Raw genomic sequence first — 12506 nt, forward strand, 5'->3', positions numbered from 1 at the left:
TGAGTCTAGAGTCTGGCTGGCTGGCTTGTGAGACTAGACTCTGGCTGGCTGGCTTGTGAGACTAGAGTCTGGCTGGCTGGCTTGTGAGACTAGAGTCTGGCTGGCTGGCTTAGTGAGACTAGAGTCTGGCTGACTGGCTTGTGAGACTATAGTCTGGCTGACTGGCTTGTGAAACTTAAAGTCTGGCTGACTGGCTTGCAATACTTAGAGCCAGATGGACTAACCATGTGATGGTTGGTATGGGCGAGCCGAACGAGGCACAGTCCAGGAAGGCAGGATTGTTGGTGATGACCTGGTACACATTGTTGGGGGGAGTCAGCACCCTTGGTGCTTCGGCTGAAAACAGAAACAAATCATATTGATAATGATTACTATACCATAACGTGACATGAGAATGATGCAGAGAACACAAAATGATGTCATTGGCCACAACAATGTTCAAGAGTTGTAAAGCTCAAGAGTTTAGAGGTTTTATTTGTTTATTGACTCAATATTCTGATTCTAAAAGGCAGATTCAATGTGTTTCCAGAGACTCACCAAGCACATTGACAAAAGCATTAGCCAGCAGGTAGCCAAACTCATTGGAGGCGTTGCACTGGTAGACAGCGCTGGAGCCGGTCTGGACGTCGCTCAGAATCACTGTGTCGTCCTCCACCTTCCGACTCGTGTCCTTTGGAGAGTCTATCAAGGGGATCACAGGCTAGATATACAGTATGTCACACATTCAATCCTCTGCTCACTCTTCCTCCTGCACATCTGGATGTTCATAGTTGAGGGGTAACATCGTGTAGATGTGTGCTCTGCCCACATAGGGGATGAATCCTAATTTGATTGGATACTCTACTTGCGCGCAGCACCATATTTTGTGCAAATCCCTCACTGACATCAATGAATGATTTATGCAATAGTATATGAGCTCTGCTGCTGTTCTACCTACGTAAGTGAAACACACTGACTATAAATCTCTCTGGATAAGAGCGTTTGCTAAATCACTAAAATGTAAATGTACGCTTCAGTGTGCATTTCTCCAGTTAGGATTCGTTCCATTGAGCCTCAGTCTGGGGTGGAAGTGGACTACACTCACCTTCGATGGGGACTCCGTTGACGGACCAGGCGATTTGGGGCTTGGGGTCTCCACTTACTCTGCAGGTGAGGATGCCCGTCTCCTTCGGGGCCAGGATCAGGTTCCTGGGGGCACTGATCCAGAACGGAGCCGCTGGGGGGGGAAGGGGGGGGGGGGGGGGGGGGGTGAGAGTCAGAGAAAGAGAGAGAGAGGGACAGACCTATAGAATACCCCTTTTAAAATCCACAACACTGTAAAGGTACTAGGAGTGTTAGAAACATTTCTCCACATATTCCATCTAGTCCCAACTCTTCTTTGTGTCACAGACCTTTGACGTTGACTTTGATGGTGTGATGGGCGGAGCCTAGGCTGTTCTTGGCCGTGCAGCGGTAGTCCCCGGCGTCCACCTCCATCACATCTGCGATCTTCAACGTCTTCTGGAAGTTGTGGAAGGACATCCGGCTGCTAGGAAGATCGCCACTCTCCTTATACCAGGACACCTCCGGAGTCGGACTAGCAAAAACAACAACAACTAAATAAATAACTTACCAATATCTGTTTATTGTCCTCTCCCAAAAAGAACAGACAGACAGCTAGTCAAATGTTGTCTAGGTAACCAGCCTGATTTTGCAATAGAAGACATGATTTTGTCTTGACAAGGCAACAAAGTAGTGTTGCTGAATGTCACATACAAAGATTAAACAAACCAACCTGCCCTTGTGCAAAAACAGAAGTAAAAACCTTGTTCATGCTGTGTTGTTCATGCAGCGTTGTTCATGCTTCGTTGTTCATGCAGCGTTGTTCATGCAGTGTTGTTCATGCAGTGTTGTTCATTCAGTGTTGTTCATGCTGTGTTGTTCATGCAGTGTTGTTCATGCAGTGTTGTTCATGCTGTGTTGTTCATGCAGCGTTGTTCATGCAGTGTTGTTCATTCAGTGTTGTTCATGCTGTGTTGTTCATGCAGTGTTGTTCATGCAGCGTTGTTCATGCTGTGTTGTTCATGCAGTGTTGTTCATGCTGTGTTGTTCATGCAGCGTTGTTCATGCTGTGTTGTTCATGCAGTGTTGTTCATTCAGTGTTGTTCATGCTGTGTTGTTCATGCAGTGTTGTTCATGCAGCGTTGTTCATGCAGTGTTGTGGGCGTACTTACAGTCCTTCAGCGATACACTCTAGCTCCAGAACCCCTCCCCTCAGGGCCATCTGGGTGCTGCTCCGCCCCAGAGGAGCCATGAAGCTGGGTCGCCGCTCCCCCGATGGACTGTCTGGAGAACAGGACAGGAAACACAATCATCTCAGCACCAGAACCACACGTTCCTATACCCTGTTCACACTACTGAGCCAAGCCGAGCTTAGCCAAGCCGAGCTGAGCCAAGCCGAGCTGAGCCAAGCCGAGCTGAGCCAAGTTAAATAGTACTTCTCTGACCTGGGTGGTGGGTAAATATAGCTGCTGGATTGTGGAAAGGGTATAACTGTCTGTAGCTAGCTGTGACCATTCAGTTTGTAGAGCCAGTAGTCCAGCACCAGCGGCATATAGACTATTATAGGATAGTAGTAATATCCCGTGCTGTTATGGACTGTGATAGTGGATATACAATGAGTTAACTGTAGCCAGGCAGGCCCTACGTTGGCCCTTTCACAGGCTGCTTCCCAAATGGCTCCCTTATCCCCATAGTGCACTATATAGGGCCACTGGTCGGAAGTAGACACACAACACCTGGAGAGACAGGCTGTCCAGTTGTCAATATGTTGCCATGACAACCAAGGGATCTAGGATTTCTCCCTTAGTATCCTTCCTCGATATAATCATATGACAGATTTTAGTCATAAGCTAGCTACGGCTGCTTTGATTCTAACATGTTTAGCCCTAAGCAAGCCCTTACTGAAAGGTCTTGGAAAATCCCTTGTGAAATTTACAATGAGACTAGATTGAGTGAGTAGAGCTGGGGGGAATGTGTTGTATACAACACATTGACGTGAACCGCTGATTGGATGGACAGAACACAGATTGTGTTTTATGATCTTTCCATGCGTGCCTTTTTCAGGGTCAGAGACTTACATTAAAAGAACATGGAAAGATCTAGATGAGAGAGAGAGAAAATACTGTACACGTCTCATGCAAGAGTTTCATCATACTAGTTCTGTATGCTGTGTGCTTCACTTTGGATTTCATCATCTAACTATTGGGTGATGTGTTGAATTTAAACTAGGAGGAGGATCCTTTTTACTATGAATAATGCTAAACTAATGGGAAGCTAATGGTTAATGTTAGTAGATGAATGCCCATTGGTTAACATTAGTAGATGAATGCCCATTGGTTAACATTAGTAGATGAATGCCCATTGGTTAACATTAGTAGATGAATGCCCATTGGTTAACATTAGTAGATGAATGCCCATTGGTTAACATTAGTAGATGAATGCCCATCCAAAGAAAGGAACATTCATTTCAGTAAAGAAAATGGATTTGATTGGTTTCTTTTTCTTGATGGGTTTCCTACAAATGAATGAACCTTTTAGGCATTTGGTTTTCTAAGTAAGAAGGTAAGCTAAGTTAACACAGTGCAGGGTAAAGGGGGAGGATTTAGTTATGGAATGTAATTAACGTTGTTTGATGTTATTTTGTTATATTATGCTATCAATGTGAATTTAGTCACACAGGATGAGGTTGGGAGTAGATGATCAGGTCAGGTATAGTCCAGGTAGGTTATACTACAGGATGAGGTTGGGAGTAGATGATCAGGTCAGGTATAGTCCAGGTAGGTTATACTACAGGATGAGGTTGGGAGTAGATGATCAGGTCAGGTACAGTCCAGGTAGGTTATACTACAGGATGAGGTTGGGAGTAGATGATCAGGTCAGGTATAGTCCAGGTAGGTTATACTACAGGATGAGGTTGGGAGTAGATGATCAGGTCAGGTACAGTCCAGGTAGGTTATACTACAGGATGAGGTTGGGAGTAGATGATCAGGTCAGGTATAGTCCAGGTAGGTTATACTACAGGATGAGGTTGGGAGTAGATGATCAGGTCAGGTATAGTCCAGGTAGGTTATACTACAGGATGAGGTTGGGAGTAGATGATCAGGTCAGGTATAGTCCAGGTAGGTTATACTACAGGATGAGGTTGGGAGTAGATGATCAGGTCAGGTATAGTCCAGGTAGGTTATACTACAGGATGAGGTTGGGAGTAGATGATCAGGTCAGGTATAGTCCAGGTAGGTTATACTACAGGATGAGGTTGGGAGTAGATGATCAGGTCAGGTATAGTCCAGGTAGGTTATACTACAGGATGAGGTTGGGAGTAGATGATCAGGTCAGGTATAGTCCAGGTAGGTTATACTACAGGATGAGGTTGGGAGTAGATGATCAGGTCAGGTATAGTCCAGGTAGGTTATACTACAGGATGAGGTTGGGAGTAGATGATCAGGTCAGGTATAGTCCAGGTAGGTTATACTACAGGATGAGGTTGGGAGTAGATGATCAGGTCAGGTATAGTCCAGGTAGGTTATACTACAGGATGAGGTTGGGAGTAGATGATCAGGTCAGGTATAGTCCAGGTAGGTTATACTACAGGATGAGGTTGGGAGTAGATGATCAGGTCAGGTATAGTCCAGGTAGGTTATACTACAGGATGAGGTTGGGAGTAGATGATCAGGTCAGGTATAGTCCAGGTAGGTTATACTACAGGATGAGGTTGGGAGTAGATGATCAGGTCAGGTATAGTCCAGGTAGGTTATACTACAGGATGAGGTTGGGAGTAGATGATCAGGTCAGGTATAGTCCAGGTAGGTTATACTACAGGATGAGGTTGGGAGTAGATGATCAGGTCAGGTATAGTCCAGGTAGGTTATACTACAGGATGAGGTTGGGAGTAGATGATCAGGTCAGGTATAGTCCAGGTAGGTTATACTACAGGATGAGGTTGGGAGTAGATGATCAGGTCAGGTATAGTCCAGGTAGGTTATACTACAGGATGAGGTTGGGAGTAGATGATCAGGTCAGGTATAGTCCAGGTAGGTTATACTACAGGATGAGGTTGGGAGTAGATGATCAGGTCAGGTATAGTCCAGGTAGGTTATACTACAGGATGAGGTTGGGAGTAGATGATCAGGTCAGGTATAGTCCAGGTAGGTTATACTACAGGATGAGGTTGGGAGTAGATGATCAGGTCAGGTATAGTCCAGGTAGGTTATACTACAGGATGAGGTTGGGAGTAGATGATCAGGTCAGGTATAGTCCAGGTAGGTTATACTACAGGATGAGGTTGGGAGTAGATGATCAGGTCAGGTATAGTCCAGGTAGGTTATACTACAGGATGAGGTTGGGAGTAGATGATCAGGTCAGGTATAGTCCAGGTAGGTTATACTACAGGATGAGGTTGGGAGTAGATGATCAGGTCAGGTATAGTCCAGGTAGGTTATACTACAGGATGAGGTTGGGAGTAGATGATCAGGTCAGGTATAGTCCAGGTAGGTTATACTACAGGTGTTGAAGTCAGGTGGGTCAGGTATAGTCCAGGTAGGTTATACTACAGGTGTTGAAGTCAGGTGGGTCAGGTATAGTCCAGGTAGGTTATACTACAGGTGTTGAAGTCAGGTGGGTCAGGTATAGTCCAGGTAGGTTATACTACAGGTGTTGAAGTCAGGTGGGTCAGGTATAGTCCAGGTAGGTTATACTACAGCTGTTGGAGTCAGGTGGGTCAGGTATATTCCAGGTAGGTTATACTACAGGTGTTGGAGTCAGGTGGGTCAGGTATATTCCAGGTAGGTTATACTACAGGTGTTGGAGTCAGGTGGGTCAGGTATATTCCAGGTAGGTTATACTACAGGTGTTGGAGTCAGGTGGGTCAGGTATATTCCAGGTAGGTTATACTACAGGTGTTGGAGTCAGGTGGGTCAGGTACATTCCAGGTAGGTTATACAACAGGTGTTGGAGTCAGGTGGGTCAGGTAGGTAATACTACAGGTGTTGAGTCAGGTAGGTAAGGTATATTCCAGGTAGGTTATACTACAGGTGTTGGAGTCAGGTGGGTCAGGTATATTCCAGGTAGATTATACTACAGGTGTTGGAGTCAGATGGGTCAGGTATATTCCAGGTAGGTTATACTACAGGTGTTGGAGTCAGGTGGGTCAGGTATATTCCAGGTAGGTCATACTACAGGTGTTGGAGTCAGGTGGGTCAGGTATATTCCAGGTAGGTTATACTACAGGTGTTGGAGTCAGGTGGGTCAGGTATATTCCAGGTAGGTTATACTACAGGTGTTGGAGTCAGGTGGGTCAGGTATATTCCAGGTAGGTTATACTACAGGTGTTGGAGTCAGGTGGGTCAGGTATATTCCAAGTAGATTATACTACAGGTGTTGGAGTCAGGTGGGTCAGGTATATTCCAGGTAGATTATACTACAGGTGTTGGAGTCAGGTGGGTCAGGTATAGTCCAGGTAGGTTATACTACAGGTGTTGGAGTCAGGTGGGTCAGGTATATTCCAGGTAGGTTATACTACAGGTGTTGGAGTCAGATGGGTCAGGTATATTCCAGGTAGGTTATACTACAGATGTTGGAGTCAGGTGGGTCAGGTATATTCCAGGTAGGTTATACTACAGGTGTTGGAGTCAGGTGGGTCAGGTATATTCCAGGTAGGTTATACTACAGGTGTTGGAGTCAGATGGGTCAGGTATATTCCAGGTAGGTTATACTACAGGCGTTGGAGTCAGGTGGGTCAGGTATATTCCAGGTAGGTTATACTACAGGTGTTGGAATCAGGTGGGTCAGGTATATTCCAGGTAGGTTATACTACAGGTGTTGGAGTCAGGTGGGTCAGGTATATTCCAGGTAGGTTATACTACAGGTGTTGGAGTCAGGTGGGTCAGGTATAGTCCAGGTAGGTAATACTACAGGTGTTGGAGTCAGATGGGTCAGGTATATTCCAGGTAGGTTATACTACAGGTGTTGGAGTCAGATGGGTCAGGTATATTCCAGGTAGGTTATACTACAGGTGTTGGAGTCAGGTGGGTCAGGTATATTCCAGGTAGGTTATACTACAGGTGTTGGAGTAAGGTGGGTCAGGTATATTCCAGGTAGGTTATACTACAGGTGTTGGATTCAGGTGGGTCAGGTATATTCCAGGTAGGTTATACTACAGGTGTTGGAGTCAGGTGGGTCAGGTATATTCCAGGTAGGTTATACTACAGGTGTTGGAGTCAGGTGGGTCAGGTATATTCCAGGTAGGTTATACTACAGGTGTTGGAGTCAGGTGGGTCAGGTATATTCCAGGTAGGTTATACTACAGGTGTTGGAGTCAGGTGGGTCAGGTATATTCCAGGTAGGTTATACTACAGGTGTTGGAGTCAGGTGGGTCAGGTATATTCCAGGTAGGTTATACTACAGGTGTTGGAGTCAGGTGGGTCAGGTATATTCCAGGTAGGTTATACTACAGGTGTTGGAGTCAGGTGGGTCAGTTATATTCCAGGTAGATTATACTACAGGTGTTGGAGTCAGGTGGTTTCAGGTATATTCCAGGTAGGTTATACTACAGGTGTTGGAGTCAGGTGGGTCAGGTATATTCCAGGTAGGTTATACTACAGGTGTTGGAGTCAGGTGGGTCAGGTATATTCCAGGTAGGTTATACTACAGGTGTTGGAGTCAGGTGGGTCAGGTATATTCCAGGTAGGTTATACTACAGGTGTTGGAATCAGGTGGGTCAGGTATATTCCAGGTAGGTTATACTACAGGTGTTGGAGTCAGGTGGGTCAGGTATATTCCAGGTAGGTTATACTACAGGTGTTGGAGTCAGGTGGGTCAGGTATATTCCAGGTAGGTTATACTACAGGTGTTGGAGTCAGGTGGGTCAGGTATATTCCAGGTAGGTTATACTACAGGTGTTGGAGTCAGGTGGGTCAGGTATAGTCCAGGTTGGTTAGAATTAAAGGAGGAGTTGGGATGGGGCTGGGTTCACTTTGGGATAAGGGGGTAAACCAGCACTCACCAACAAATAAATTGTTCGTATAATTGTACAAAGCTGCCACAGTTTCATTGATTGCATCCACTGTAAAAATCAATCAGAACATCATGAGCATGCAGTGCTACATAGACATCTACAGGGAACAACCAGGGGGAGATTGTTAGAGTTTCTACATAGACATCTACAGGGAACAACCAGGGGGAGATTCAGTTAGAGGAAGGGATGTCATCAAACAAATATCAACAAACAAATATCAACAAACAAATATCATCAAACAAATATCAACAAACAAATATCAACAAACAAATATCATCAAACAAATATCAACAAACAAATATCAACAAACAAATATCAACAAACAAATATCAACAAACAAATATCAACAAACAAATATCAACAAACAAATATCATCAAACAAATATCAACAAACAAATATCAACAAACAAATATCATCAAACAAATATCAACAAACAAATATCAACAAACAAATATCAACAAACAAATATCATCAAACAAATATCAACAAACAAATATCAACAAACAAATATCATCAAACAAATATCAACAAACAAATATCAACAAACAAATATCAACAAACAAATATCAACAAACAAATATCAACAAACAACAACAACAACAAACAAATATCAACAAACAAATATCATCAAACAACAACAACAACAAACAAATATCATCAAACAACAACAACAAACAAATATCATCAAACAACAACAACAACAAACAAATATCATCAAACAACAACAACATGAAAGGACAGTTAAAAAATGCATCACACATTTGAATGATGAGTATTATAAAATATGAAATTATCACTATATTCAAATATTGCATAACAAGGCAATGTGAAGATGCACAGAAACATGAAAACATACAATGACAAAATGTCATGGTGTCCAGTAAGACAACTCAGGGAAGGAGGACCCAGGGACAGTCCAAGGCTCCCTTCTCCTTGGCCCTAACCCTTATTTGCAGATCTGAAGGGAATCAATATGTATAAGCAGTGTAGAGGTGGAGCTTCTCCCTTACAGATCAGTAAACATCTCAGGTGTAGGAACCCGCTGGGACTGGTTAAAAGCCTCTGTGCTGAGTGGGATGGACACTCAGGTGTAGGAACCCACTGGGACTGGTTAAAAGCCTCTGTGCTGAGTGGGATGGACACTCAGGTGTAGGAACCCACTGGGACTGGTTAAAAGCCTCTGTGCTGAGTGGGATGGACACTCAGGTGTAGGAACCCACTGGGACTGGTTAAAAGCCTATGTGCTGAGTGGGATGAACACTCAGGTGTAGGAACCCACTGGGACTGGTTAAAAGCCTCTGTGCTGAGTGGGATGGACACTCAGGTGTAGGAACCCACTGGGACTGGTTAAAAGCCTCTGTGCTGAGTGGGATAGACACTCAGGTGTAGGAACCCACTGGGACTGGTTAAAAGCCTCTGTGCTGAGTGGGATGGACACTCAGGTGTAGGAACCCACTGGGACTGGTTAAACGCCTCTGTGCTGAGTGGGATGGACACTCAGGTGTAGGAACCCACTGGGACTGGTTAAAAGCCTCTGTGCTGAGTGGGATGGACACTCAGGTGTAGGAACCCACTGGGACTGGTTAAAAGCCTCTGTGCTGAGTGGAATGGACACTCAGGTGTAGGAACCCACTGGGACTGGTTAAAAGCCTCTGTGCTGAGTGGGATGGACACTCAGGTGTAGGAACCCACTGGGACTGGTTAAAAGCCTCTGTGCTGAGTGGGATGGACACTCAGGTGTAGGAACCCACTGGGACTGGTTAAAAGCCTCTGTGCTGAGTGGAATGGACACTCAGGTGTAGGAACCCACTGGGACTGGTTAAAAGCCTCTGTGCTGAGTGGAATGGACACTCAGGTGTAGGAACCCACTGGGACTGGTTAAAAGCCTCTGTGCTGAGTGGGATGGACACTTACTGTCCAGGACTTTGACAGTGATGGGTTGTTTCTGCTGGATGGTCTGTGTGTGAGGGAAGCGGGCGTAACAGATGTAGTCGTTCCTGGTGTCGTCCAATAGGACGTTAGAGAAGTACAGGTCTCCGTTTAACGCCTGGGACACACGCGTGTTCTGAGGCAGGCGCTGGAAGTCTGCGAGGGAGGGGGGAAGGAGAGGAAGAGGAAGAGCAGAGATGATGTATCACATAAAATATGTTACACATCAAATCAAATTTTATTTGTCACATACACATGGTTAGCAGATGTTAATGAGAGTGTAGAGAAATGCTTGTGCTTCTAGTTCCGACAATGCAGTAATAACCAATGAGTAATCTAACTAACAATTCCTAAACTACTACCTTATACACACAAGTGTAAGGGGATAAATAATATGTACATAAAGATATATGAATGAGTGATGGTACAGAACGGCATAGGCAAGATGCAGTAGATGGTATCGAGTACAGTATTTACATATGAGATGAGTAATGTAGGGTATGTAAACATATAAAAGTGGCATAGTTTAAAGTGGCCAGTGATACATGTATTACATAAAGATGGCAAGATGCAGTAGATGGTATAGAGTACAGTATATACATATGAGATGAGTAATGTAGGGTATGTAAACATTATATTAAGTAGCATTGTTTAAAGTGGCTAGTGATACATTTGTACATGTATGGCAGCAGCCACTCAATGTTAGTGGTGGCTGTTTAACAGTCTGATGGCCTTGAGATAGAAGCTGTTTTTCAGTCTCTCGGTCCCTGCTTTGATGCACCTGTACTGACCTCGCCTTCTGGATGATAGCGGGGTGAACAGGCAGTGGCTGTATACAATTACACTAAATATGTATGCTTACTGACAACCAAAAACAGCCCCTATATAATCTCAGAACACAGTCCGGCAATATTACTTCTAGAATTGGACTTTACAGCGTACTGTCTGGATGTAAACCAACACACAATGTGTAGAAATGTATGAAACCCCTTGAAGACTTACTGTTGTCCATCCAGAAGATGATGGGAGGGGGCAGGCCTGCAGGCGGTCGACACTGCAGCACCAGAGACACTCCCACCTGTACCATGATTGCCTCTTTCCTCTCCTTCGACCACAAGGGGGACCCTGTATCACATAAACAGACATCATACAGGCAGCAGTGAGGTAGGGGCCCTGTATAAAATGTACAACAGGGGAAATTGGAGATAGGGGCCCTGTGAAAATGTTCAACAGGGAGGTAGGGGCCCTGTTTAAAATGTACAACAGGGAGGGAGGGGCCCTGTTTAAAATGTTCAACAGGGAGGGAGGGGCCCTGTTTAAAGTGTTCAACAGGGAGGGCGGGGCCCTGTTTAAAGTGTTCAACAGGGAGGGAGGGGCCCTGTTTAAAATGTTCAACAGGGAGGGAGGGGCCCTGTTTAAAATGTTCAACAGGGAGGGAGGGGCCCTGTTTAAAATGTTCAACAGGCAGGGAGGGGCCCTGTTTAAAATGTTCAACAGGGAGGGAGGGGCCCTGTTTAAAATGTTCAACAGGGAGGGAGGGGCCCTGTGTAAAATGTTCAACAGGGAGGGAGGGGCCCTGTGTAAAATGTTCAACAGGGAGGGAGGGGCCCTGGTTAAAATGTTCAACAGGGAGGGAGGGGCCCTGTGTAAAATGTTCAACAGGGAGCGAGGGGCCCTGTTTAAAATGTACAACAGGGAGGGAGGGGCCCTGTTTAAAATGTTCAACAGGGAGGGAGGGTCCCTGTTTAAAATGTTCAACAGGGAGTTATGTCTTTAAAATATCAGAATGCTTAACTCTAATCTGCAAAGACATTGAAAAGATCTGCTGATTATAATACTTGTTCAATACAGATTCATCATCCCTTCAGGGAGAGTTTACAAAGTGGGTAGGTTTGTTATGGCTGGAATCCCAGGGTAAAAGAGTTGTCCTAAGGTTGGCTAAGGTTAATAACAGTTTCAGTGTAAAGACAGGCTCAGGGTAAAGACAGGCTCAGGGTAAAGACAGGCTCAGTAACAGTTGGAAATAACGGTTCTTACTCGACTGTCTGATGAAGATGTTGTTGGAAACAGCGGTCCCATGCTCATTGCGTGCGGTACACTGGTAGATCCCCTCGTAGGCCTCAGCCTTCTCCCCACTGATGTCTATGACCAGCGTCCCTGAGCTCGGCTTCATCAACACCTTAGAGTCCTTCTCCACGTCAAAATGTGTCCCATTCCGTGTCCAGGAAAAGCTGGATAAAACATACAGGGTTAAAGTAGAGTAGAGTACAGTACAGTACAGCACAGTACAGTACAGTACAGTACAGTACATAATTGACACTTCATGGAATAGGGCTGAATAATGATGACAAGTCATTGGGATTCATGTGACTAATTTAGAAACCTCCTCTTGAGGGTCAGTACTGTAGGTGGTGTATCTAATGGTTTAGAAACCTCCTCTTGAGAGTCAGTACTGTAGGTGGTGTATCTAATGGTTTAGAAACCTCCTCTTGAGAGTCAGTACTGTAGGTGGTGTATCTAACG

At 45.0% G+C, this 12506-nt stretch overlaps 1 protein-coding gene across 1 annotated transcript in view; it reads right to left on the reverse strand.

Moving 5' to 3' along the window:
• Window positions 1–224: 224 nt before the first annotated feature.
• Window positions 225–12506, reverse strand: part of LOC139404673 (neuronal cell adhesion molecule-like) — a gene marked incomplete at its 3' end in the record, with an annotated part of 84010 nt that continues 71728 nt past the window's right edge. The window contains exons 6-14 of the mRNA XM_071147279.1: window positions 12021–12214; window positions 10986–11108; window positions 9969–10139; window positions 8042–8101; window positions 2214–2325; window positions 1392–1576; window positions 1085–1216; window positions 538–681; window positions 225–336 (exon numbers count right to left, since the gene is read on the reverse strand). Coding sequence (XP_071003380.1) covers window positions 225–336; window positions 538–681; window positions 1085–1216; window positions 1392–1576; window positions 2214–2325; window positions 8042–8101; window positions 9969–10139; window positions 10986–11108; window positions 12021–12214 — 1233 coding nt within the window. The remainder of the gene's footprint in view (window positions 337–537; window positions 682–1084; window positions 1217–1391; window positions 1577–2213; window positions 2326–8041; window positions 8102–9968; window positions 10140–10985; window positions 11109–12020; window positions 12215–12506) is intronic.

The sequence above is a fragment of the Oncorhynchus clarkii genome, unplaced genomic scaffold (genome assembly GCF_045791955.1).
Source record: "Oncorhynchus clarkii lewisi isolate Uvic-CL-2024 unplaced genomic scaffold, UVic_Ocla_1.0 unplaced_contig_9008_pilon_pilon, whole genome shotgun sequence".
Lineage (NCBI taxonomy): Eukaryota > Metazoa > Chordata > Actinopteri > Salmoniformes > Salmonidae > Oncorhynchus > Oncorhynchus clarkii.